Consider the following 27452-nt stretch of genomic DNA (forward strand, 5'->3'; position numbering starts at 1 on the left):
GCATACCAGCAGGGTGTAGGGGACTTACGCCAATGCTAAATGGCACGACAGGACTCCAGGTCTTTTCAACATTTGTTCATGCATCCATTCAAGAGGTGTTTGAGTTTCTACCATGTTAGGTGCTGTGGAATAGTGACAAATGGGAGACACTGCTCCAGCTTTCTCTCTCTCTCTCTCTCTTTTTTTTTTTTCATGGTACTGCCAGCCTACTGGGGCCAAAAGACAAAACCCAGATAAGTGCTGGAAAGAAGCACAAAGCATGGTGGAAGGAGGGAGAGTCACAGAGCTTCAGAAAGGGGTCCAGGAAGGCCTGCATGAGGAGGTGACATTTGAGCAGAGACCTGAGTGACCTCAAGGGCTTAGAATGTAAGGATCTGGGAAAGAGCATCAAAGCAGAAGGAAGAACAAGTGCAAAAGCCCTGGGGCAGGAGTGTGTTTTGATTTTGGAACACCCAGACCATGCCAAGGTGGCCAGTGGCTAGCACGACTGGTAGGGGGTCGTGGTGGGAGAGGAAGGTGAAAAGCAGCCAGGGGCTCGCGTTGCAGGGCCCTGAGGCCTTGGAGGACTCCTTCACCGAAGTGTGATGGGAAGTCCCGGAGAGTGTGGAGAAGGGATGGGGTTTGGTGGAAGAGAGACTACCAGCGGGCGAGAGTGGAGGCAGAAGGCCAGTGAGGAGGCAGATGCAAAGTGTCCCAATGAGAGGGGAAGGAAGATGGGAGCAATATGTGTTGATGTAACCAGAGAGGGCTTCCTGGAGGATGTGGATAGGCACAAGCTAAGCCTCGAGGGAGATAGAATTTTGGTGGCAGATGCAAAGCAAAGGCTTCTCCTAACTCAGGATGTGGGCAGATGTTTGGTGTGGGAGTGAGCATGAGGACCCTTGTGGGATGAGGAGGAGACCCCAGCATCAGCTTCAGGGGGCAAAGTCACAGTGGACTGTGCCACGCTGGCTGCCTGGATGAGGCTCTCCAGGCCTCCCTCCTTCCCATTGGACCTAGTGTTCCATCCCCTCATTCCTCACCCATGTCCATACGGATTTAGAACTTTTCTTCCCGTTTACTCATGTAGCCTCACAGCTACCCTGGGATGGAATCAGGGTAGGGCCTCTGCCCCACCATTTTACTGAGAATCATTCTTGCTTTACTTTGTGGCTGCGGTGGAAAGAGAAGCTTTGTTGTCACATCGACCTAGGCCTGATTCTTAGCTTTGCCACTTTCTGGCTGGGCCACCGTGGGCAGCTTGCCTCACCTCTCAGAGCCCCGGTGCCTCATCTTTGAATGGGAATGGTGACAGGCTGGTTATCAGTGTGTGCCAAGGCCTAGCTCAGAGCCGGCGTAGAGAAGCCCTTGGTCTTTGTGGTGGCCGTGGCTGGCTCCTGCATGCAGCGGGCCCGGGACATCCAGGGTGGCTCACTGTGTCCTTTTCCCTGCCCAGGTGCTGGTTGCTGAGGACAACGTGGACTTCCGCATCCACGTGGAGAACCAGACGCGGGCTCGGGACGATGTGAGCCGTAAGCAGCTGCGGCTGTACCAGCTCTACAGCCGGACCAGTGGGAAACACATCCAGGTCCTGGGCCGCAGGATCAGTGCCCGCGGCGAGGATGGGGACAAGTATGGTATGTGCCAACCCTCTCCTCCTACCCTGTGGACATGCTCTTCCCGGCCTCAGAGACCTCAAGTTCAAATGCCGCTCTGCTGGTCCTGGCTGATCTTGGACCTGACACTGCTTCCTTCTGGGTCTCAGTTTCCTGATCTGTAAAATGGGGATGTAATGGTGAATCCTTGAGAACACTGTCGGGAGTACTAACTGAAGATGTGAATGAAAAGTTCTTTGGCTGGTAAATGCCCCATAAGTGGCATCTGCTGTGGTATTGGTGACTTGCCTGGGATGGCCTAAAGCAGGTGGCTGTTCCCATAAGAACAGCCCTAGGTTCAGCCACTTCAAGGGGCAGGAGCCTCTGGGTGATGCTTTTTGGAAGCTGGTGGTGGTGGAAATCGGCCTAGTGCATGTGTTATGTGTGTGTGTGCATATGGGCTCTTTGAGCTTCAGCCTGTGCACTTGTGATATGTGGCGCTCATAACACCTTGGGCCATGATCCTATTGACCTGCCCTTGACCCTGGAACTGCCCATCCCTCCTGGAGTACTTGGGAACTCTCCCCGCTTTCCTGCCTATGCTGCCTCTGCAATGTCTGGGAGGAGTGAGACATCCCAAGCCCCCTGGCCCACAAAGGTGCTCAGCAGTGAGAGAAACAGGCAGCACTCCGCCTTCCCAGGACTTGGAGGGCATCTGGCCTAGACAGACGCTGAGCAAATACCACGTAGATTATTTATTTAAAATTGCCAGGCAGGAAAAGCGGAGACTGCTTCGAGGCCTCCTGGTCCTTGCCCCTCACCGGGAAAGCACCTGCCCCCGCCCGTTCCTGCCTTCTCAGGCCCAGATTCTGGGAGGTGGCCCAGGCCCCAGCCTTGAGCCTGGGGAGCTGGGGCCGTGGTCCTGTGTGTGGGGCCAAACCTGCCAGCCTGGGCGTTTCTGGGACGATGTCCTGCCTGCCCGCCAGCCCTGCCCATTGCAGTCAGGACGTGACAACAAGACAAATAATTTCTTGGACCTTTTATCTTGGACACCATTTATTTTCCCTCAGCCCCGGGGCAGGACTGACCTCATGGTAGGGCCCAAGAGTGGCAGCTGCACCGTCACTGGGGGCTGGGCCGGCCCGGCCAGGCCAGGCAGGGCTGGGCCATGCTGAGCTTGTGCACCTCCGGGCCAGCTGCCTCCCTCCTTCATCCCGCCATCACTCTTTACCGCTTCTGCTCCCCTCCCGCTCTCTTTCCCCTTCTTCCTTTCCCAACTCTTCCCACTTCCCGTTTTGTTGCTGTCCACCTCTCTGCCCCCTCCCCACCAGCTCTGCCTCCCTCCTTCAGACCACAGCTTCCCTCCTCCCCACCTCTCCCAGGCCCTCTGCTGGCCGCCTCTTTGGGACCTCCCATCCCTCGTGCCCCCCTCCACAGGCGCCTGGCTGTGCTGGGCAGACCCAGGTGGTGGTTTTCCCTGGGATCTGCTGTCCAGTTGCTGCCAGAAGGGGCAGCTGGCTGGCCGGGACGGGAGGAGGTGCCCTTCTGGGGAGTCCCCGGAGTTCTCATTGGCCCCTCCAGGCTGTGAGAGTACAGGGGGGTCAGACTCTGGTCTGAACCATCTGTCCACGCCCTGAGACCTGAGGCGGGAGCTCCAGAGGGAGGGGAGCCCGGAAATGGCCGGCCCCTCACCTCAGAAACCACTTGCCCTCACATTCCCTCTGCCTGAACTGGGAACTCAGGGAATCTTTTCCTGCTGTGTGACCTCAGACAAGCCTTTTGCCTTCTCTGGGCCTTGGTTGCTCCTCTGCACAACACAATGGTTGGGCTAAAGCAGTCCTTTTTTTTGGTTTGAGACAGTCTTACTCTGTCACCCAGGCTGGAGTGCAGTGGTGTGATCTCAGCTCACTGCAACCTCTGCCTCCCAGGTTCAAGCGATTCTCCTGCCTCAGCCTCTGAAGAAGCTGGGACTACAGGCACCTACCACCATGCCCCGCTAATTTTTGTATTTTTAGTAGAGACGACAGGGTTTTGCCGTGTTGGTCAGGCTGGTCTCGAATTCTTGACCTCAGGTGATCCACCCGCCTCTGCCTCCCTAAGTGCTGGGATTACAGATGTGAGCCACCATGTCCAGCCATGCTTCTTAAGTGTAATGTGCATGTGACCATGGAGGGATCCTGTCCAAATGCCCATGTTGGTTCAGTGGGTCTTGGGGGCGGGGCCTGATCTGCTGCATGTCTGACGAGTGCCCGGGTGGGGCCAGTGGACAGCACTTCGAGTACCCAGGGACTAGGTCTTCCTGGCTTCTCTGCCAGCGACACACTCTCTAAGATTTTATGGTCCTCTCTCAAGGAATATGTTTCTATACTCCTCCGACCCCCCACACCCAGGGCAGTGCAGGGCCTTGCTGGCTGCTGCTGCTCCATTTAAATGCCACATTAGAAACACAGATGAGGCCAAGGGACCCCATCTGTGAGCCAGGGGAGAGGAAGTGAGACAATGGAGCCAATTGAGGCTTCCAATCTAGATAATCAATACAAATATTATTGGGAGGGTGATTTATGTGGCCAGGCCAGGGCAGGAGGGTGGGGCTGCTCTGCCGATCTGCATTAGGGGCCTGCCTTGTCTCGGGGGGAGGGGCGGCCAGGGGGCCCAGGACAGTTCAGGAACCTGCTCCCGCTGAGAATGATGCAGTCTGAGATGTACTACACGCTTCGTCAGAATCATATAATTTTATAACATGCTGTCTCAGAGTCTCAGCAGACACTACGGGTATATCCCTGTAAACACCTGGAATCTGGAATCCCCACAGACATTCAGAACCTCAGATTTGCCTCTGTAAAGGCCAGAATCCCATGATGCTGGCTCTGTGGGCGGGCCTGAGGGTCTGGGTGCCCTGCCCAGAGGCTCTGGCCTGCTCCACAGTGGTGGGTGGTCCTTTGGTGAAATCTGCTTAGGTGCCAGTGGGGCTTCCAGACCTTGGTCTTCTGCAAGAGGGTTTCCCTCTGGCCCCCTAAAGCTTTTCGGTACTGGGAAAGCTTTAGGGGCTTTAAGAGCAGGCTGCTCCAGGAATAAGGGATTTTCTTTGCCTTGCCTTGGGTTCTGGAGGGAGAGCACAGCTGACCAGATGGCTGGAGGCTTAGGTAGTTGGATACCTGGCAGGTGGGAGGTTGTGTGAGAGGGGCACCCTGCCCACCTGGGGAATATCAGCCTCCCCTCTGCTTGCCCTTGGTGCTGGTCACTTCTGTCCTGCAGGCAGTTGCCATGTCACAGAACAGGGCGCAGGACACTGAGTCCCAGTTGCAGCTCTACCCCTGACATCCTGCAGAGCTGGGGAACAGCCTCCCTGCCTGGGCTTAGTTTCTTTATCTGCCGAGTGGGGAGGAGGAGGCCCCCGTCCACCTGCCCTCGAGGTGATGTCCCTAAGCCTGGGATGTGGAGAGAGGGGAGGCACCAACTCCTCAGAAGGAGGGCCCGGCTGAGCCCACATGCAGGGAGTTGTAGAGGCTCCAGCATGGGGGGTTTCCAGAGCAACTCTGCTTTTAAAGTTTGTGAAACCTTATGATTGGATATTCCTGCCTGATTTTATTTGAAAAAAGATTTCTCTGTTTGAAGAAAAAAATGATAAAAAAAAAAAAACCCAACAAAAACATTTTGCAGTAGACCAGCCTCCAGGACTGGCAGTGCCCAGAATAACCCAGGGCAGGCCAGCAGAGGGGCCCTGCTAGCTGGGGAGATGGTATTTGGAGGATTGAGCACATCAACGCAGGAATCCTGTGGGATTTGAGTCTTGGCTCCACCACTTTCGAGTGGGAGACCATGGATCTGAGTTAGCCTTTCTGATCCTGTTTCCCCTTCTACAAACAGGGTAATTGAGATGAGAGAATCTTATGCCTAAAGATTATATGATCATTAAACAAGTATTAATAATCACCACCTGATCTCCTTACTATGGGAGGAGTGTGGGGGGTGCCGTCATGGGCTCAGGTGAGGACCTGGCTCCAGAGAGGATCTGGGGGAAGCAGCAGTGCTCCTGTCTGCCATCAGTGGGACCCTGGCAGGTCAGATGCAGGGAGAAGAGGCATCCTCCTGTGATTCCCAGCAGCAAGGTCTGCCGTCTCTGTCCTGATGAGGGAGGAGGGCTTTGGCTTCCATGATTGGGTGTGATCTCCTCTCCGTCCCTCACTAATTCAGCAGAAATTATCAAGCACAAGCAGCAGGGGAGGGGGCTGTCATGGTCAGTGACATGCCTCGTCCCTGCCATCAAGGAGCCTTCAGTCTAGGGCCCCCTATTCTCTCTTCCTTACTAGAGGCTGACCTTGAGTAGGAAGAGCCTAGGCTGTGAATTTTCGATGTGGCCCTGAGCCCACCCGTTCTCTCCCTGGGCCTCGGTTTCCCCACCTGTAACATGGGTAGGGGAAAGGGTGTGCAGCTGGTACTCTGCAGCTTCCTCCAGCTCAGGCATGGGGTGAGTCTGTGATTCCAGCTTCGCAGAGAGTCAGCGTGCCCCAGTGCAGATACTTCCCTGAGCCCCCAGGCTGGGTGCAGAGCCCCTGAGCCCCTGTGCTCGCCCTTGTCCCATCAAGGGTCCTGCTGCGGTGGAACCATCTGTTGATGTGGCTGGTGCCCCTGTGGAGTCTGAGCTCCTTGGAGGCCGTGACCTTGCTCTGTGCTATGTCTCCATGTCCAGCACAAGGCTTGGCAGAGAGCAGGGCCCCTTTCGAGATGGCCAGAAGGATGCATAAAATATGTACCGGGCAACTCAAAGCGTAACCAGGGGCTGCTCTCAGTGGCTCACACAGGCAGGAAGGTAGGGGCTTCAGGGCTTTTGCTGATTTGGTGATGGAGCTGGGAAGGGGTCCTCTCCTCTCCATTTCCCTCATTCTGGTAGTTGCCAGAATGAGGTAGCAGAGTGGCCAGCAGCTCTGTCAGCACTGGGATCTTTGTGGCTGGCCAGCTACTGTCCACCCCTCGCAGGGCCCAAGGTCCTTTGGGCTGGTTGGGTGGCTGATGTAGCAGGGACCCCTAGTGTCAGAGTTGAGCCCCCATGGTCCATTTTCCACACGCGTCCCAAAATGTGAGCGTGTTCCTCCACAGCTCAGAGGTGCTCGTCTCACTTAGAGTAACACTCATGTCCTTGAATCAGCCTGCAGGCCTGGTATGCCCAGCTCCTGATCCTGCTGCAGCCTCAGGCTCTGCCTCTGCTCCTTGCTCACGTGGCCACAGCCACAGCGGCCTTCCGGGCGTCCCTTGAACATCCAAGCACTGTCTGTCGGAGGGCCTTTGCATTTGCTGTCCTGAGAATGCTCTTCTCCCAGATATCCTCATGGCCTGTTCCCTCACCCACTCAGGCTTCTGTATGATTGTCCCCTTATCAGAGAGTCCCCAGCTCTGTTCCCTCTTCCTAGTACTTGTCACTATCCGACCTTCCGTTATGTATTTAGTTACCCACTATCTGTCTCCTGTGTTAGAGTGTAAGCTCCCTGAGGGTGGAGGTTTCGTCTGCTTGGTTCACTGCTGCAGCCCCAGCACACGGGGCCAACCACGAAGAGGCTCTCAGTATATGCTTGAGCAAGTGAACGTATGGGTGACGCCCTGTGTGTGTTGGGGTGTGTGGCAGGGGTCATTTCCCCTTGGGCATTGGGGCAAGGAGGCTTCTTTCTGTTTGGCACAGATCTCAGTGCACAGTAGATTCTCGGCAAATCAGTGCTCCCTCCCTCCTTTCCCACCACCCTTCCTTTCCATCCAGCCAGCCTTGCACCATGCAGTGCGGATAGGGTGGTCATCAGACCCAGCTTCCCCCAGGAGCTCTCCCAGCAGGGAAGGGACCTTCCTCTCTCCACCTAAACCCCTGCCCCTCTGAGCTCGTGTCCCACAACTTCTGACCCTGGGGGAAGTGGCCACCCACACCTCACCAACCCCTTGATTGACATGGCTACACAAGAGCTGCAGCTAGGGTGAAATGGAGCTCCTGATGAACCCTGTTGATGTTTTTCCCTCTGACTTTCTGGTGTGTCCATATGGAGAAGTGGAACTGTGGGCATCTTTGGGAAAAGACCATATACAGCAGAGTGTGTGTATGCCCGGGCGTGTGCGTTATAGTGATGGGGAAGTGTCTCCGGAAAGGATACCTTGTCCTCCATCCCCGCCTCTCTCTCCCTTTCTGGAGACCTGGTCTGCCTTCAGTGGGGAAGGAGGGAGGGCTGACTCAGTGTGACCTCTCAGGGCTGTCCGTAGTGAGGATGGTTCTTCACTGGGGGAAGATGCCTGGAGAGCGGCCAGCAGCTCTGTCAGCACTGGGATCTTTGCAGCTGGCCAGCTACTGTCCACCCGTCTCAGGGCCCCAGGCCGGGGGCCAGCCCCTCACTGGCTCCCAGCTCCCCTGCTGCTCTTGTGGGTATTGGGGACTTTACCCCAGGCTTGGGGAAACAGTCCACCCTCCAGCTCTGTTCTCCCTGGTTCCACTTCTTTGGGTCTTGTCCCCTGCGTCTGTGGGATTCAACTCTGTCTCTGTGCTGTGTCTCTCTCCACGCCTCTGGCTGCCTCTCTCTCTTTCCCTGCTGTTTCCCACCCTTCAGACCAAAAGTCTTCACAGCAAGGCTCTGATCACCCTCTGGGAAACCCTGCTGGGGAAGCACACTGGGATTAGTCAGCTGACCAACCAACCAACCAATCAATCAGTCAGTCAGTCAATGCTGCTTCTCTTTTCTGTCATCACCAGCCTGTGAAATGTCTGCTGTCTGAGTCTCCATCTGTCTCAGACTGACTCTGGCCTTGCTCTGCCTGGGTTCAAATCCTGGTCCTACTGTAAGACCCTGGGCAAGCAGTTTAACTGCTCCATTAACTTTTCTGCATAACTGACTTAGTTTCTTCATCTGTAAAATGGTATAACAGTTCCTATCTCATAGGGCTGTTATGACAATCAAATGAGGTATTCCACATTTACACTTCACACTCTTTTTTTTTTTTTTATGGAGTTTCTCTCTGTCACCCAGGCTGGAGTGCAGTGGTATAATCTCAGCTCACTGCAACCTCTAACTCCCATGTTCAAGTGATTCTCCTGCCTTAGTCTTCTGAGTAGCTGGGATTACAGGCACGTGCCACCACAACCAGCTAATTTTTGTATTTTTAGTAGAGATAGGGTTTCACCACATTGGTCAGGCTGGTCTTGAACTCCTGACCTCAGGTGATCTGCCCGCCTGGGCCTCCCAAAGTGCTGGGAATATAGACATGAGCCACCGCGCCCGGCCCCACATTCACACTCTTTAACATTGCCTGACACATGGTGGATGCTTAGATAAGTGTTTGCTGTTATTATTCTTTAGTCATTTTTGCTGCAGGCATTAAAGTGGGGAGAGACAACACGAGTTTTTTGTAGAAAGAGTTTTCTCTCCAGCTCCTTTCCTGCACTCTTTCCCTGTTTGCCGCTTTCCTCTCTAGATGCCAGAGAAGGCAGCAGATCTTTTGAGCCCTTTTTCGTTCTGCCACTCTTCTTGCCCCCAGCCCTGGGTGGCCTCTGGGCTCCTGCTCTATGTGGGGCCTTGGGGAGACAGGCTCTGTGGGCCCTCCTTTCGGGGGAGCTGTGGCATGGGGCTTTCCATCTTGTACTCCTCCTCTGGTCTCATGCAGCCTTTTCTGCCCTTGATCAGGTCTCAAACCTTCCTTGCCTTTCTGGCTATGGTCACACCCTAGCCCTGGGTGGTCTTGAGGGCTTCCCCATCTCCCATGTCAAAGGTATCTTCCTCAGGGTGACCCTAGGGACTCCCTCCTCCCTCAAAGTCATTTGGAAGCGGAGCTGGGGGAAGATGGGCATTCCTGCCCATTAACTTCTGCCCAAAGAAAGTGGGCCAAAGAGAAGACCTCCCCTGCTTCCTTCACTGTTCACTCACTCACTCCCCAGGAAATGGACTGGGGCCACTGAGAAGTGAGGAGTGGGGTAGACAGGCGAAGCCCAAGACTTCTGGGTCAAACTGCCTGGGCTTGGATCTCAGCTCCATCACTGTGTGGCTGTGGGACTTTGTTTTCTTACCTGCAAATTGGGGATGATAACAATAGTTCTAACCTCCTGGGATGGTGGTAAGAATTAAATGAGATAATGCGTGTAAGGTAGTTAGGACAATGCCCAGCACATCATCTGCTCTAAAGAAATGTCACTTACTGATACTTCCCAGGGGGACAGAACTGAAAGAGGCCTCAGAGGTTACCTAGATCTGGCCCAGAGAAGGAAGAGATTTTTCGCATTGTCACTGAGGCTGGGGATGGCTGGGTGGGAACCCAGGGTTCTTGCAAGTGGCACCCAGAGTCACACCAGGAAGGAACACAGTGGTGAAGGGCACTGACTGTGGAATCAGACACTGGGTTCAGACCTTGTCCTGCCCTTCCCAGCCATGTGCCTCAGACAAGCCACTTCACCTCCCTGAATTTCGTTTTCATTAGCCAGTGAGTGCTGTTAATCATCCCTACGCCACAAGACTGTCAGTGAGCTTATTAAAACTGGCTGACTGATCACTTGCTCTGAGCCAGGCATGGGCTAGGCGCTGGAGGTCAGAGTGGTGTAAAGACAGATAGGTCCTTGTCCTTGTGGAGTTTAGTTTCTGCTGGGTAGAGACAGACAATAGGAAGAGTTTCAGAGAAGAGCTCTCAGGAAAATGGAGCAGGGGAATGGTGTAGGGCTGGACTGGGGAGGGTGGTGCCGGCATTAGGCATCGTGGTCTGGGAAAGCCTGTCTGAGGGGCAATATTTGCACCACAACCCAGGAGATGAGGAGCCACTCTGGAAGCTCTGGGCAAAGCAGCCTCCAGGAAGAGGAACGGCAGGTGCAAAGGCCCTGTGGCAGGAGCGTGCTTGGTGTGCTAGAGGGAGGGGCAAGGAAGGGAGGCGGGGTTGGTCCACAGGGGCCAGGCTGTGTGCCCCCTTCGGGTCCCAGTGAAGAGTTTACATGTTCTTCTATGTGGATTGGGGATCCCTACGAGGTTTTTTTAGCAGGGAAGGGACACAATTAATTTATATATTCTTTATTTTATTTTATTTTTTTTTTGACACAGAGTCTCACTCTGTCACCCAGGCTGGAGTGCAGTGGCACAATCTCTGCTCACTGCAACCTCTGTCTCCTGAGTTCAAGTGATTCTCCTGCCTCAGCCTCCCAAGTAGGTGGGACTACAAGCATGTGCCACCATGCCCAGCTAATTTTTGTATTTTTTTAGTAGAGACAGGGTGTCACTGTGTTGGGCAGGCTGGTCTTGAACTCCTGACCTCAGGTGATCCACCCGCCTCGGCCTCCCTAAGTGGTAGGATTACAGACATGAGCCACAGTACCTGGCAAATTCATATTTTTAAAGGATTCCCCTGGCTGTGGTGTGGAGGAGAGGTGGACGGGAGGATCGTGGCAAAGGGAGGGGTCTGTTGAGTTGTGCAGGCTGGAGGGGACGGTGGCCCAGCGGGGCGGTGAGGAAGTCCGATAAGCAGGGTGAGATAACGTCATCAACTCCTCCACCTGGCCTGGTGCGGGCCTCACGAATGGAGCTGTGCTTGAGCCTGGATGAAGTTTCTAGCTCTTGAGAGCAGCATCCTGGGGGCTTGGGTCATGGGAGTGGGTGTGTGCTGCGGAGGACCCGGCCTGGGTGGTGTGTCTCTCTTCTCCTTCTCCTGTCTCTCTCTCCGTCTCATTTTCTCTCTCCCCAGCCCCCCTCTCTGAGAACTGCTGCTGCTATTACTCCCAAAAGACTTTACATAATTCTGGCCCGGCTCCCTCCTCATGATGTCATGTGCTGAGTGGAGTCTAGGTCACTCCATCGCATGCTACAGTCGCGGAGAGAACAGACTTCTGGCTCCCCTGGCATGACGGCCAGGCGCAGACCCTCCCCACGCTGGGGTGGGGGTGGCTAGGCTTCTGGTGCGTGGAGGTGCAACCCCTGCCCCAGGGCCTTTGGACAGCTCAGGTAAAGGCCTGGGCTTCCTGCAGTGGCCCTGGTTGGTGAGGGGTGGGGGTTGTGCTGGGATGCCTGTCCCTCCAGAGCTGGGGGCCTCTCCCCTGGAGCTCAGGCCCCAGCAGAAAGAGGCAGGCAGTCCTGAGGTCAGCCCCTGTTACTGGGTTGCTGCTCTGAACCTGTTTCCTACACTGTAAAATGGGGATAAAGACACCCAATCTCGTGGGGATGGGTGGCTTCAGTGGGCTCTAAGGGGAGCATAGCAGGAGCGGTTCTGAGGACAGAGGTCCAGGCATGTGCTGGGAGGGGCTGAGAGGCTATGTGGGGTTGTCTGGACCCCAACTCAGTGGCTTCACCTACTTCCGTCATCTCCCGCCCCTGCCCCTCTGCTGGACGCAACTTCCTAATCCCAAGGAGAAGGAGAATAGGGTCGAGCCACTCCCCCTTGCACAGGTAGGGAAACTGAGGCTCAGAGCAGGGTGTGGCTTGCTCAAGGTCACGCAGCCTAGGATGGCAATGCCAGAACGAAACTAGACCCGGCGAGCCCCAGCCCCAGGCATTTTCTGATGCGCTTCTCAGTGTGGGATGCCTGTAGCCCTGAAGGATGTTGGGAAGTTCAGGTCATAGCACAAGACCCAGGGAGGGAAGCTCTGCTCCCTCACCCTTGCAGACACATCCCATTTCCTTCCACTCTATTTTTGTTTGTCTTTTCTTTTGGGAAAACAGTTTGGTTTTGCGGTTTGCAGGAAACTTAAATAACAGTTGCTGAGTTTTCCCTCCCTAACCTCTGAGAACAGAGTGCTAAGCTCTTCACAGCATCATTTTGTATAATCCTCACAATAGCTATCGAAGATATACCCCCATTTTACAGGAGAAGAAACTGAGGCCCAGGGTCATATGGTTGGGGCCAGGGATTCCTATCAAGATTTGTGCACTCCAAAGCTCTCACCTTTGCCCCTCATCAGAAGCACCTGAAATTGTCCTGACACCCCCATAACTCCTCACCCCCTGTGGGGCCTGAGCTTTGCAAAGATATGGAGGAAGCAGGTTTCAGAGCTGCTGTGATGTTTGGCCCCAGGGAGGGAGCTCACAGAGGAAATGACAGGGAGTTTGACTTAAGGGGAACAGGGAGGATCAAGGGCTTGCACCCACCACCCACCGCCATCTCAGCGTTGGTTAATATCCCCAACTCAGTGTTTTCTAGGGCTGGGGGGAGGTGGAGAGAAGAATGTGCCTCCCCTTGTTTCTAGAGTTACTAAATTCTTGTTAGATCTTTAAATTTTATGTAAATTCTTCTTTTTTTCCCACTTGGAAAGGTGGGTATCATATTTTAATTAGTAGTGGTGTCAAAGGAGGGCTAGATTAATTATTGGAAATCTCAAGTTCCAGATGGTTTTAATTTTCACAGCAGGGCACCAGGGTCTATATTTGTAAATTTTTTTATTAAAATCATACCTAGTGCATTTTAAGGGCACTGAGGTATACTCTTTGTGGCTCCAAGGGTACTGTACTCAGGAATTTGGGGCTATGATTTTTGTTATGGAGAAGCAAGTCCCTTGTCACTGAAATTAAACTCTTGTGGGTGAGGGAGGGGCAGGGGCTACTAGGAAACAAGGGGTCAGGGAAAAGAGTGCACGAATTTCGAGGGGGGCAGTCACAGGCAAAGAAAGCAGCTGGTGTTGGGGAGTCAGGCACGGGGGATTTAAGACCAGAGAGGAGAGAGAGCTCAGAGAGGGCATGTGGCCTACCCAAAGTCACACAGCAGCCTCCTACTGGGGAGAAAAATGTGGGCTGGCAGTGGGAGAGGAAAAGATGTGGACACAGCATGCCTAATCAAGGGACAGTCATACTCTTTCGCTGCTTGATGTCCTTGTTCAGGCAGGGCTTTGGGGGATCAGCTGCAGACCCCTCATCCTGAGGGAGGTTCTGTGGAGCATAGATGGTGTAGCATGGGGTCTTCCGCCCTGGACCAGGGGAGATCGGGGCTTGAGTGGGATTTCTGGGCTCCTGGGTGTTAGTTACCCTTCAGCTTTGGTGCCTCCATGGAGGGCAGTGGAATATCCTGCATACCTTTTCCCAGAGAGCTCACACCTTACTCCCTGTGCCCTTCCTGCTATAAGTAGCCAGGGTAAAGGTGCCAGGGGGCACTAGCAGGGGCTCCAGATGTTTGCTCTGCAGGAAGGGGCCACAGACCCAACTTTTGGAGGAAATAGCTTGACATTCCGAAAGGCAGGGGAGGTGTGCATCCATATGCCTGCATGTGGGTCTGTCTGTCCCCTTGGTCCCCTTAGCTGTTTCTCTGTGTGTGTGTGTGTGGTTTTTTTTTTTTTAGATAGAGTCGCACTCTGTTGCCCAAGCTGGAGTGCAGTGGCACAATCTCAGCTCACTGCAACCTCTGCCTCCTGGGTTCAAGTGATGCTCCTGCCTCAGCCTCCGAGTAGCTGGGACTACAGGTGCACCACCACGCCTGGCTAATTTTTGTACTTTTGGTAGAGACAGGGTTTCACTGTGTTGGCCAGGCTGGTCTCGAACTCCTGACCTCAGGTGATCCTCCTGGCTCGGCCTCCCAAAGTGCTGGGATTACAGGTGTGAGCCACCGTGCCAGGCCCTCTGTGGTTATTTGTGTGGTATCTGGGGAATAGGATTATTTGTATGGCTGGCTGTCCTGATTTGGGGAATGGCGTTATTTTTCTGGCTGTCTGTCTTGCTTTGGGTTTGGGGGAGGGGATTATTTGGACGGCCGTCTGTACCTTTGGGAGAATGGTCTTTTTGTATGGTTGTCTGTCCTGCTTTGGGAAATGGTTTTTTGCATGGCTCTTTGTCCTGTTTGGGGGAGTTGAAGGGCTAGGGAAGATGGGTGATGATGGGGAGAAGGGCACACTGGTGTTTAGCCACAAGGGGCAGAACTCCCTTCTGGCTGGAGCCATCCGGATCCCAAGTCGAGCCAAGAGAGGCTGGAGGGAAGGGACCAGGTGATAGGTGGCTTCCATCTTCCTGCCTGAGGGGCAGGGCACTGCTACTTCTCTGATTTCTCTGTGGTTATTTGTATGGCATCTGTCCTGTGGGACTTGTTAGGCCTCCCCATGCCTGATTTTGGGGGAGTGAGGGACCAAAGATAGGACCAGGGACCATGTCACTGAGCCTTTAGACCAAGCCACTGCCCCTGATAATAAAATGTGTGTTTTCCTTCTGCCTTTCGAAGCCCAGCTCCTAGTGGAGACAGACACCTTCGGTAGTCAAGTCCGGATCAAGGGCAAGGAAACGGAATTCTACCTGTGCATGAACCGCAAAGGCAAGCTCGTGGGGAAGGTGAGTGATGGCCTGGGACTCCCAGGAAATTAGGGTTCCCCTCTGGCAGCTCTGGGAGCTGCAACAATGTGTCCAGAGCATTGTCAGCCCCAAATGGAAACTGTAATCTCCTCCTTTCACCCTGCCCCATCCCCTACTCCTCTGACTGGGCACTTGAGCTCACCAGGCCGAGGAATACAAGGCTATAACTTATGGTGCACACAGGTCCCTGGTCTCTCCTGCTGGGTGTGGAGCTCTGGCTCTCTTGGACATGGGAGAAACCTTGAGGGGCTCTGGGGCACCCCAGCTATGTGTTCCTGAAGTCTGGGAACAAGGAACTGGCAAGCCAAGGGCTGTGGCTGCAGCGATCATTTTAACAGTTGCCAGGGGCTGACAGTGCCAACGGTCCTGTAGTAGTGGGCTCCGGAACCCGGCTGCCTCGTCAGTGCTGGGCTTCATGGTTCTAGCATTTCAGGAAGATTTTATTACTTTGAAACTGGCAAGAGAGCTGCATGTAACAAATTATGGTGGGGGCAGGTGGGGGTACTTCCGAGGGGGAACCCACGTGCAGGGGGACCTGAGTCTCCAATGATGCTGCTCCTCAGCACCCCTGTTTGTTTCCTGGGTGCACCTGTTTGCAAAAGTCACAAACTGGCTTCCTTTGGTGTTTGAATGGAAGGTGTTATCCACAGGAGCTCTGTGGTGGGGTCAGGCTCTCTGTCCCTTCTCTCTGCAGAGATTGACTCACTCCTATATCCAGCTTGTATGACCAGGGTTGAGGGGGTTCTGCCTGGACAGGTGGAGGGGAGTGGAGGGTAGGCCCAGATTCCAAGGGGGATGGGCTTCTGCTTGGGGGCAGTGCCCTGGCTGATTATCTGTGGTTCATTACATCTTGCTGGGGGTGGGGGAGATGACTTCAGTCTTGCTGAAGCCGTCTTATCCCTCTCCCCCGCGCCCCACACCCAAGAGGCTGGGGAGGGTGTAACAGGCCAGGGATCCTAGCCAGGGCATTGTCGCATTATTTTTGTTAATAATTACGGTCACAATAGCCTCCGCTAATTGAGCACCGACTTTCTGCCTGGCACTGAACTGAAAATGAATCCCAGGAGGCTGCCACCGTTACCATCCCCATTCCACAGATGAGGAAGCCGAGGCTCGGCCACGCCCGGGCACTTGTCCCAGGTCCCACACTAGAGCTCCGCGGGATTCAAAGCCGGGTTTGGAAGGAAAAGATTCCAGCCGCACTGCCCACACCAACTGAGGCTTCTCAAAGAGCAACATAATAGTAATCCGCAGAGCGCGCCTCCGGGATGCCGAGGAGTGGTTTTAATTAGTGATTCACTTTCCGTGGTTGCGAGGCCGGCCGGCCGGCGAGGGGGGTCTGGGCCGGGACCGCGGACTGGGGCGCGGGCGCCGGGTCCCCCTGGCCTGGCGGGTCCCCCTGGCCTGGCCGGCCGTTTCCTGTGGCGGCGCGGCCCAGCCCCGCGTCAGGCGCTTTGTTCTCCTGCCCGCCTGGGCCGCCTCCCAGGCCCAACCTGCTTTGAGTTTTCGGCTCGTTTTTCTCTTTCTCCCCCAGGAGGGGCCGGCGGCACCCGCTAGTGCCCGTGCCCAGGCCGCGGCCCGCCCTCGCCGTCTGCGCGCGCGGTTCCCGGCATCCTGACCCCAGGAGGGCCGCGCGGGGCTCAAAAGAGCAGCCCCGTCCCCTCGGGCCGCCCCCCCACCCCGCCGTCGACCGCCTCCCGCCGCCTCCCGCCCTCGGGCTGGCCGCTGAGTCACCGCTTCCACAGGAGCCGGCTCCGATTTCCTGCCCCCTCGCCCTCTCTCCCGTCATTAATATTGGTGACGGTTCAGCTGGCGCGGCGCGCCCTGGCGCAGCGGAGGGAGGCCCGGCCCCGGCCCCCGGCGCCTCCCCCGCTCCCTCCCCGGCCTCCACGCCCGCCCCCAGCCCCTGCCAGCCTCCTGTCTTCTGCCCCTCCCCCTCGGAGGGGGACTCGGGGGCGCCCCCAAATCCACCTGTCTAGGTTTGGCCTCCGCCTCGCCCAGCGCCCCTCGCTCTCTGGTCCCCGAGGCAGGAATCTGGCTCCTAGACTGCCGCCTTCGCCACAGCCTCCCTGCCCAGCCGGGCCTCGGGTCCTGGGAGTCCCCTCCTTTCCTAACCCTGCCACCGCCTCTGTTCTGCTCCCCACCTTCCCGGAAGTCGTTGTCCCAGCCACCTGGTGTGTGGCTTCTGCACCTCCAGGCCTTTCCCCACTGCCCACCTTCTGCTTTCTACAGCACATACGGCATTGGAGGGCAGCACATGGCCTGCCCCCACCCCCACCCAACTCCAGATCCATAGCATGGGTCCTCCCACCTTGCTATGGGACACTGAAGGCCCTGGGGAGCCTCCCCGGGCACATGCCTTCCTTATGCCCCAGATGCATGGCACTGGGCACCACTGTTCCCTGGACAGGGCCTTTGGGCACTGTCCATGCTGTGCCCTCTGCCGGAACTGCCCTTCCCTCTGTCCACCTGAGTCCTGGCTCATTATTCCCGGACGCCTCAGTCAGCCCACCCACCCTGGAGCCCTGCAGCCCCTCGAACAGCCCTCTGTTACCTGTCTGCTGACCTGGGTCGTGGCTGTCTGTCTTTGTGCCTGCATTCCATCACACTGGGAGCTCCCTGAGGGCCGATTCTGCATCCATTCATTTGAGCTCTGCATACCTGGCCAAAGGGCTGCCGGGGCAACAAAGAGAGAAACATGGTTCCTGCTGTCTGTGGATTGACTCTTAAGCCACAGCCCGAATTGTCCAAATCAAACCAAGGGAGTCAAAGCGCCCTGACCTTGCCAAGCCTCATTGTCCTCATCTGTAAAATGGGAATGATAATCTGAGCACTTAGTAGGCAAGTAGGCACTTGCTAAGTGTTAGTCCCTTCCCCCTTTGAAGCCCGGTTACAAGTCACTTCTTCACCTGTGGGAGCGCCTGGTCTCAGCTCCAGTGCCGACTCCTTTGGAGTGGCTCAATGGGACACCTTTGGGCCGTCTGTGTGCCAAGCCTGCACATCCCTGGCTGCAGCAAGGGCACCCACATCGAGCCCTCAACGGAGCTTTCCAGAGGCTGCAGGCCCTTGCTGGAGTTACTCTTTCTGCCGAATTGTACCAATCAGATGCCAAAGCTCTGTCCCCAGCTCCTGCATGCTGAGGTGGCCCCCCTTCTCCTTGCTACCCCTCTGGAACCTACGTCACTAGGCCCAGGAGGTGGCGCTTCCTTTCATTCTGTAAACAGTTGTTGAGTATCTAGCATGATGTGCTAGGCGCAACCCAGGCTGTAGTTTTCTCATCTGCCCCCACCTGTTTCAATCACTGAGTCCTTTTTGGGGCAACATAGAGTCACAGACCTTTTCAGGGCAGGGAAGCGCTCTGCCCACCAGCACATCTTTGTTAAGATGGCTTTGGTTGCAAGTGGCTGAAACTCAACCTAAAATGCCTTAAGCAAAAAAGAGAATGTGGGGCTTATATAGAAAAAAAACCCCAAAAACTAAAAAAGACGCAGTCCAGGGGGTGGTTCTAGTTTCGGGTAAGACTGGATCTAGAGGGCAGATGATGTCATCAGGATTCCATCTTCAGATCAAATAGAAGGACTAGGGCTCCAGTTCGGGAAGCAAGAGGTTGGAGGTGGTATTAGGGGAGAGATCAAATTCTGCTAAATCATCAGGGTTCTGGGATGGGATATTCACTTACTCTTTATATACTGATGCTTCTGCCTTGCCTGAACCAATTGAGTCGGACTTGCTGGGAGTGGGACCCAAGCACAGGTGTTTTTTGGAATCTCTGTGTGTGGTTGTAGCGGTAGCCAGAGGCAGAGGCAAGTGTCAAGCCCAAGTGTAGCCTGCTGTTAGCTTCTTACCCATTTTTGCCTGAGGTCATGGAGGGGAACTTGTGATCATCATAGCCCCAGGGCTGGTTCCCAAGATTCGTGAATTTCAGCCGAAAGCCCAACTCTTCCACCCTCTTAAGTAAACCCAGACGTGTATTGAGGCTGCGTGTCTGGCACTGGGTAGCTCCTTGTACATCCAAAACCTCGCTTTGTGCCAATGGTGGCTACGTGGGCCTGCGGGAGGCGAGACGTTTTGACGGGCAGCACCTGCTCCTTCTCACCCTTTCCCCTTTCGGACCTCTCTGGAACTGGGCAGAGGAGAAGTGAGCTGCAGTGTTTGGTTGAGACCAGGCTAGGGCACGTTCAAATCCCAGCTCTGCCACTTACAAACTCCATGACCTTGGACAAGCCTGTTTGCTTCTGAGCTCTGCTTTTTTCTACCAAGCAGAGTCAAAGAAGAGGACGAAATGAAATGGAAGTAGCAATGTCTGGCCTATAGTTGGCAATCAATAAATGGTTAATGAATGAGTAGGGAGACCAAGTGGGCGAGGCCATTTCTAGGGCTCAGCTTGCTCTGTCTCCCTAATCAGTGTATCCCAGGAGGGACCTCTCATAGCTTAGGACTCTCTCTGGGACATTTATAACAGATCCAGGAGGGAGAGTCTGTGTTCTTCAGGAGGAAACCCCTTTCATGTGTCATCCTACCATTTCCATCCTAATGAAAATGTGTTCAACCCCAAATGCTCGGGGCACCCCTGTCTTGAGCTAAGGCCTGTGCTCAGCAACAAGAGAACTGAGAAGCAGCCTGACCTCATCAGGCACTTGGGCTAATGCGGAAGCGGGTGGATGTGGAATTTCTCTGTTGGGTTGTGGGGAGGAGGAATGGGGTTCAGAAGATGGAGTATGTGAGCCCAATAAGGCTTGACGCTCTTGAAGGAGGAAGAGGAATTGCCCAGGGAGATAAAGGGTAGTCCTGGAAGGCTTCCCAGAGCAGGCGGTTGTTGAGCTGAGCCTAGAGGGTTGAAAGCCATTTTCCAGGCAGAGGCAGGCATTCTAGGATCGGGGAGCATCATGGTGTAGCCTTTGTTCTGTTTGCTCCGACTGTTTGGTTGAGACCAGGCAAAGAACCTGGATTCAGGTTGGACAGACAACTTCCGGAATTTTCCATGGGGGACCCAGAGCCCAGGGACCACTCCCCTCCACCTGCCTTGCACACTTGCCCTGGCTTTCCTCACAGGAGACCCTCACTGCTCACGCCACCCATACTGTCCTCTGGGTCCCATGTATGTGTCCCAGGTCTGCCCCTGCCTGTTCTGCAGCCTCCTCGAAAGATCTCATCCTCCGGAGAGTGTTTTCTTACCCTGCCTGTCCCTTTCTGCGAAGTTCAGCCCTTGGTCTGCAGGGCCCAAGCTTGCCCTCTGCTTAAAGGTGAGTCTTCCTGGAAGCCTCAGCCTGTTTTCCACTTCAAACAAAAGGCTGGAACTCACACCTCAGTCTCCACACACAGCCAGACCGCTGGGCTTCCAGCTTGGCCGGGCATCCGTCCGTAACGAGGAGTGGGCCCAGCCTAAATTTGGAGATGTTAGTTGGAAACTCGAGTGCTGCTAATTCAGGCCTTCCAACTTTGTGTGTTTCCCACTCTTCCCCATCGAGCAATTCGGCTGTCTCAGAGAGGAGACTGAAGCCCTGCCTCCCCACCACCGTGTGTCCAGATCAGATCCAAGGGAGGCACGCCAGCCCTGTCGGGAACAGCTGCCCTTCAGGAATAATCTAGCAGGCTCCTACTGAGTGTCAGATTCATTTATAAGCATCACTCCCACAGTGTCTCTATGATGCAGAAGTCATTGTTCCCATTAGGTAGATGAGGAATTTGAGGTTTACAGAGTGGGACTGACTGGCCTGAGGTTACACAAGGAACTGTTAGAGGTCATTCAGTTTCTGATTCCAAATCTAGTGCTCTTTGTCCAGCATACCCAGACTCCCAAGAGGGTTCATACGTCAGCCCAGGAGCCTGAGATCCTACAACCGACGGCACAGTTTGGAGTTCAGTCATGTGAAATCTCTTATTTTTAGTGGCCCCCACCTTACTTCATACTAAATATGAAAATGCACCACATCCCACATTACCTGTAATTTATATTTAACTAGATCGAAGTGGAGTTGAGTTACAGCTGAGTAGCTGATTTGATGTCAGGTTTTGTGCAAATCCATCAGGATTCATTTCTATTGTAAGCGATAGAACGCAGTATCACCTGGTTTAAAGGAAATGAGCCATTATTGGCCCACATAACCATGAAGTAACTTGAGCTTTGGATGTGACTGGATCTAGAGCCCAAATAATGTGACCAGGATGTAGTTTCTCTCCTTCTCTCCCCCTTGGCTTTGCTTCATCTGTGCTGGCCTCACTGTCAGACAAGATCTCCCCTCATGGTGATAAAGTGGCTGCCTCTGCTTCAGCCTTACAAACTCATCCAGTTTAAGTCCACCTGTGTTTGGGGTTGCCTAGAAAATGTCTCAAGGAACACTCTGATTGGATGGCTTGGGTCACATGCTCACCTGTGAGCCAGTCACTGAAGCCAAAGGGAAAACAGTGTCTGGATGTCGTGCTCTGGTAGGGATGAGGTGGGGCTCCTGGGCTATGAAGGTGGAGAGTGGGGAAGGAGTAGATTTCTGAAAGACAGTGGGAGTCTGTTACCTAATTGCAGGGTGGGGAAAGATGCAGGGGCCAGTAACAAAAGTTTACTCTACAGATCCAGGAAGTGAAGGCTCTCTCTCTTGCGCTGCCCCATGCCCCTTGTACCTGCTGACCCCTTTCTCTCCTCCTCCTGACAAAGACTCTTTGCTTGGCCAAACTAGAGTCAGGCTCCTGATCCTTCTCTTAGGCCTATCTGTGCACTTCTTTGTAAAATCCAGTTTTAGCAAGAGCCTCGCAAAGTCAGTTTAGCAAGAACCCCCCACTCTCGATATCTGATCAGGGTCCTCATCCTTCTTCATCCCTCAGGTGATGTCTGATCTCCCTGGCCTGTCCTCAGCAAAAATCCTGTTAGGTGGCTTTAGCCAGAATCCCCCATACCCTCAATGTTTCGTCTTAGTCATTTTCCATCCTGCTCCTTGGCTGTAAACCAAGGAGCACCCCTACCTGCCCATGCTGTATTCAGAGTTGAGCCCAGTCTCTCTCCCTCACTGCAAAACCCTACAACATCGTCCCTACAACGATCGTGGTGGTCCTGAATGAAACCTTCCTTACTGTGCTTTAGCAAGCATCACTGAGTCATATTTTTCTTGAACACTCCCCCTCTCTCCCCTGCAGCCCGATGGCTCCAGCAAGGAGTGTGTGTTCATCGAGAAGGTTCTGGAGAACAACTACACAGCCCTGATGTCGGCTAAGTACTGTGGCTGGTACGTGGGCTTCACGAAGAAGGGGCGGCCGAGGAAGGGCCCCAAGACCCGGGAGAATCAGCAGGACGTGCACTTCATGAAGCGCTACCCCAAGGGGCAGCCGGAGCTTCAGAAGCCCTTCAAGTACACGACAGTGACCAAGAGGTCCCGTCGGATCCGGCCCACACACCCCGCCTAGGCCATCCCGCCGCGGCCCCTCAGGTCGCCCTGGCCACACTCACTCCCAGAGAACTGCATCAGAGGAATATTTTTACATGAAAAATAAGGAAGAAGCTCTATTTTTGTATATTGTGTTTAAAAGAAGACAAAAACTGAACCAAAACTCTTGGGGGGAGGGGCGATAAGGATTTTATTGTTGACTTGAAACCCCCCGATGACAAAAGACTCATGCAAAGGGACTGTAGTCAACCCACAGGTGCTTGTCTCTCTCTAGGAACAGACAACTCTAAACTCGTCCCCAGAGGAGGACTTGAATGAGGAAACCGACACTTCGAGAAACCAAAGTCTTTTCCCAAAGGTTCTGAAAGGAAAAAAAAGAAAAAGAAAAAGGGAAAGTAGTACTCTGCCCACCAACAAACTCCCCCTGACGTTCCCAATCCTCTGTCCCTGCCCCAAACTCCAACAAAAATCGCTCTCTGGTTTGCAGTCATTTATTTATTGTCCACTGCAAGCTGCCCCGAGACACCGCGCAGGGAAGGCGTGCCCCTGGGAATTCTCCGCGCCTCGACCTCCCGACGACAGACGCCTCGTCCAATCATGGTGACCCTGCCTTGCTCGCAGTTCTGGAGGATGCTGCTATCGACCTTCCGTGACTCACGTGACCTAGTACACCAATGATAAGGGAATATTTTAAAACCAGCTATATTATATATATTATATATATATATATATAAGCTATTTATTTCACCTCTCTGTATATTGCAGTTTCATGAACCAAGTATTACTGCCTCAACAATTAAAAACAACAGACAAATTATTTAAAAAACCACGAGGCGAGTGGTGGCTGGTGGTAGGGCGGGGGCAGGGTGGCCTCTGTGTCTTCTGCTTTCTGGTTGGTCTGTGGTCTTTGCACTGGGAGCTGGGGCCTTGCACATTCATTCATTCATTCATTGAAAGATTCATTTGACATTCACTATGCACTATGCACCAGGCACTGAGAAGGCAGCCTTAGAACAGATGGAAATCCTTGCTTGCAGGGAGATTCCATTCTAATGGGTCATTGATTCAGTGACCGCTTCAGTCATTTGTTCTTATGCGTTTACTCATACCTCTCCTGTGCCAAGGCTCGATTCTAGGCCCTGGGGATTTATCAAAGAACATGGAAAAAAACCCTGCTCTCAGGGAATTTCACTTCTAGGAATTCATTGATTCATTTCTTTATTCATTGATTTATTGATGGATTCATCCGTTCAATATATATTTCTTAGGCACTTAGTGCCAGGCAGTCTTCTGAGTACTAGAAATTAATAAGAATAAAACAGACAGGAAACCATGTCTCTTGGAGCTTGCAGTCTAGGGATTAATTGATTGAGTCACTGTGTCATCCACATCAGTGTTTTGCCAGGCACAGGTTGAACACGGAAATATGGTGGGAGCATTTAGGTCAGCTGGGGACCTGGCGTTTCTCTCCTCAAACTCTCATGGGCTGGAGCCTGAGGAATCTGGTGATGTTACCCTCCAAGAACCCATCTTCAAGGCCTATTTCCCAGGGCCTGGCCCAGGATGTCAGGGAGAGGCCAGGTTCGTCTCGGGGTTGAGGCAGATTGAAGGGTGGTGAGTCCTCTGTCCTGAGGTTTGGGCTGTGTGAACAGTCAGGCTTGGGGTGAGGGGCTGTTTCTATTTTTCTCCCTCCCCGTGGTCTCCAACCTTAGTGTCTTCATGGAACAAACCATATATTCCTGGTGGGGCAGGGGGTGGCTTGAAGCAGAAGTCACCTCTGCTGCTGGGGTCCTGTGGCTGTCACCTGCCTCCCTTGAAAACTCCCCCTCCAGGGCTGGTCAGAAGAAGTCCCCCTGAGACCCTAAGGAGAGGTGGGGCAGAGGCAGTGGGGAGGGGTAGGAGTGCCTTCTCTGCAGGCTCCTGGCTGGGGTGGGTTTCCACTTCTTCCGAGCACAGCTCTTGGTCTTGACCTTGCTGTCTGCATTATGAACCCTTATCCCTTCACCCCTGGGCCCTGTCCCGAATGTCCTGCGCATCACAGCACATTTCCATAGAGTTTTGTGTAGCTCTTTAGCTGCACAATCTCATGGTGTTCTCAGGATACCATTATTATCCCCATTTTATAGATGAGGAGACTGAGGCTCATAACATTATGCCACTTCTCGAAGATCACAGAATAAGAAAGCCATCGGGCCTGTGTCCAAATCTTAACCTCTCCAGGATGGCGATAGCTGCCACTTGGAGAGTGCCTATCATCATCGGAACCTCTGCTGGGGGCTTCAGTAGGTGCGCTGCCTGGGTATCCATCAGACAACTCCCCTGCGTGGGAGGTGGGCACCCCTGCTTCCACATTGGACAGTAAACAGAGACTCCAAGAGAGCATCAGCTTGCCCCAGGCCTCACATTGAGCAGATGACAGCCTGAAACTCTGGCTGATAATCACAGTGATTCAGGTTGTCATCGATGGAGAACCTGTTACGTGTCAGCTGCGTTCACTCTTCCTGTATTATTTTATTTAATGGAAACACTAACCCTTAGAGATAGATGTTTGCTAGAAAATTGTGGAGCCAGAATGCAATCAGCTATCTGTTCATTCATCCAAAAAATATTTATTGACTTTACTCTGTACCTGACACTCTCCTAGGGGCTGAAGATACAGCAGTGAACTGCATGGAGCCCTGGCCCTCATGGGGCTTCCATTCTATTAGGGAAGATCAATAATAAAACAGATGCAAAATATGATGGCAAGGAGTGGCATATCATAAGAAAAAAATAAAACGTGGTGAGGGGATAGAGGATGCTATTTTAGATCAGGTGGTCAGGGAGGCTTCTGGAGGCGGGAGGATTTGGAACAGGAAGGAAGCGAGGAAAGAGTGTTCCACAGAGAGTGCCACAGCCTGGAGGGTTGTCGTGGGATGAAAGGGGGCCAGAGGGGCTGGAGCAGAGTGGGTGGGGTTGGGGGGAGAATTGGAGGAGGCAGACCACGACCTGAGCTTTCACTTGGAGTGAGATGGGGAGCCACACGTGATGTGCCTTACATCTAAAGGGATTGCTCTGGCTACTGCGTGGAGGAGGACCGGTGGCATCCCGCCCGGCTGCCCAGCACCAAAGCCCGGGCACTCACTCTGACCTGATGCTGCTCCTGCCACTGGCTTTGATGCACCTCTGTCCACAACACAGCCCAGGCCTCTGTCCCCCTGCACCCAAGACCTCGCCTTTGCTCATCCCTGGGGGCAGTGGGACGAGTGTCGTTTCCTTGTCCTGCCTCTTATGTGGGCTCAGCTTTTGTTTACTCTAGACAGAACTTTCTGGACATTTCCTGAGCTATGAGAAATATGTTGATGATAAGCACAGCGGGCGGGCGGGCACGTTTCCCAGCCACGGACGCTGTCGTCTTAGGAACGCTTGCTTGAGGTAGGAGGCTAGCGAGGGTTGCCATAGTCCAGCTGGGTAGGAATCCCAGGGATAAATGTCTATGACTTTCAGAATACTGGGCCCACCCCACCAGCTTTTGAGGTGGGCATTTTTAACCCCACTTTATAGAGCAGGCTCAGAGAGTCACTTCCTTGAAGTCACACAGGCAATAAATAGAGGAGCTGGGGTTTGAACCCAGGCCCGTCTGTCTCTAGAGCTGTAACTTGACATGAGTCCAGACTCTCGGAGCTCTCGGTATCTGTCCAGGGTCCCAGTCTTTCTCCCTTGGTGTCCATCATTTCCCAACCAACCAGAGGGCGAAGGCAGGCATAGACCACATTTCCAGGTGCTGATGGCGGCTCTTCTCCACCCTCCACACCCTCCCCAGGATGTTCCTGTCATAGAGGCCACAGAGACATGAGTCCTGGAGCGCTTCAGTTTGCTTTTGACGTGGCCACTTTCCAGCTGCGTGACCTTGGGCAAGGCACATCTTTCCGTGAGTGGTATCTATCTTCAACCCAGTTGATTCTACCTTGTGGGGCTAATGTAATGCTCCAGAGAGAGCAGGGAAAACACCTGGGGACGATTCCTGCCCCAGAAGAGAGGACCCAGGCAGGGGCCTTCATCCTCTCAGGCTTCTCTCTCCAGCTCATTGTTTTAGAGAGGAGGGAGCTGAAACCAGAGAGGAAGCGACTTCCTCCAGGTCCCCTGGTGAGTTAGTAACAGAGCCCATTAGACGATCAATTCATAGGAATGATCGTGGGTGAGGTGAGTCAGGAGCCCCTTCAGTGGCCAGCCAGGCCCTTCTTCTCATCCTTCCCAAATTTGCAGCAGAGGGCAGTTGTGGGGGGGAGTCCTCACCAACCAACCCCCCCAGCCCTATCATGGTGCAGGAGGTGAGTGAAAATTGACACTTGCCCTAGCATTTCAAGAGACAGGCAGGCAAGAACGGTGGGAAGGGCCCCCTGAATCTGGGACAGAAGTGGATTTGGAGACAAGGGTGTTCTCCCACCTCCCTCACCCTGTGCATTGTTTGGATCCAAAGTCTTCTCCCCCTTTGGCCACCCCTTGCCCTCCTGCTCTATACCCACCTTGATGTCCACACATCCAGCTTCTAGCGCATGGTTCCTGGGGCAGAGTAAGCTCTTGCTCGCTCTCTTTTTTTTCTTTTGAGATGGAGTCTCACTTTGTCACCAGGCTGGAGTGCAGTGGCGTGATCTCGGCTGCAACCTCCACCCCCAGGTTTCAAGCGGTTCTCCTGCCTCAGCCTCCTGAGTAGCTGGAACTACAGGCATGTGCCACCATGTCCAGCTAATTTTTGTATTTTTAGTAAAGACAGTGTTTCATCATGTTGGCCGGGATAGTCTCTATCTCTTGACCTTGTGATCCGCCCTCCTCGGCCTCCTGAAGTGCTGGGATTACAGGCATGAGCCACCGTGCTTGGCCAGCCCTTGCTCTCTTAGCTGTTACTCTGATCTCATTTGATTGGCACAAGAACCTGGCAAGATAGATGTTAGGACGTATATTTTGTAGATGAGAAAACCGAGACCCATAGAAGAATGTCATTGACCCAGATTCCATGGTAGAAAGTAACCAAGCTGAGATTTGAACCCAGGCCTCCCTGTTCCCACTTTTCCCTTTCCCAGCATTCCTCCCCATCTCTGCCTTTGCTGGGGGGTGGAGTGGGGAATAAAGTTCCAAAGCTGAGGGCCAGAGAAGCAAGTGGCCCTACCAGGGTGGGTGGGGAGGGCCTTCCCCAGGACAAGTGGGAGAGGCTGTGTTTTGGGAGTGTATCACCAGTACCAGCCAGGTGAGCCGCAGGTGTGGGGAGGCAC

General features: G+C 53.9%; 1 protein-coding gene across 1 annotated transcript in view; it reads left to right on the forward strand.

The window, feature by feature from the left end:
- FGF18 (fibroblast growth factor 18) overlaps window positions 1–23032 on the forward strand; it is a 37377-nt gene extending 14345 nt beyond the window's left edge. The window contains exons 3-5 of the mRNA XM_012461129.3: window positions 1436–1616; window positions 14703–14809; window positions 21956–23032. Of these exons, the coding sequence (XP_012316552.1) occupies window positions 1436–1616; window positions 14703–14809; window positions 21956–22222 (555 nt within the window). The 3' untranslated portion in view covers window positions 22223–23032. The remainder of the gene's footprint in view (window positions 1–1435; window positions 1617–14702; window positions 14810–21955) is intronic.
- Window positions 23033–27452: the final 4420 nt, after the last annotated feature.

The sequence above is a fragment of the Aotus nancymaae genome, unplaced genomic scaffold (assembly GCF_030222135.1).
Source record: "Aotus nancymaae isolate 86718 unplaced genomic scaffold, 86718_ANA_hifiasm-v0.15.2.pri h1tg000015l_1, whole genome shotgun sequence".
Classification (NCBI taxonomy): Eukaryota; Metazoa; Chordata; class Mammalia; order Primates; family Aotidae; genus Aotus; species Aotus nancymaae.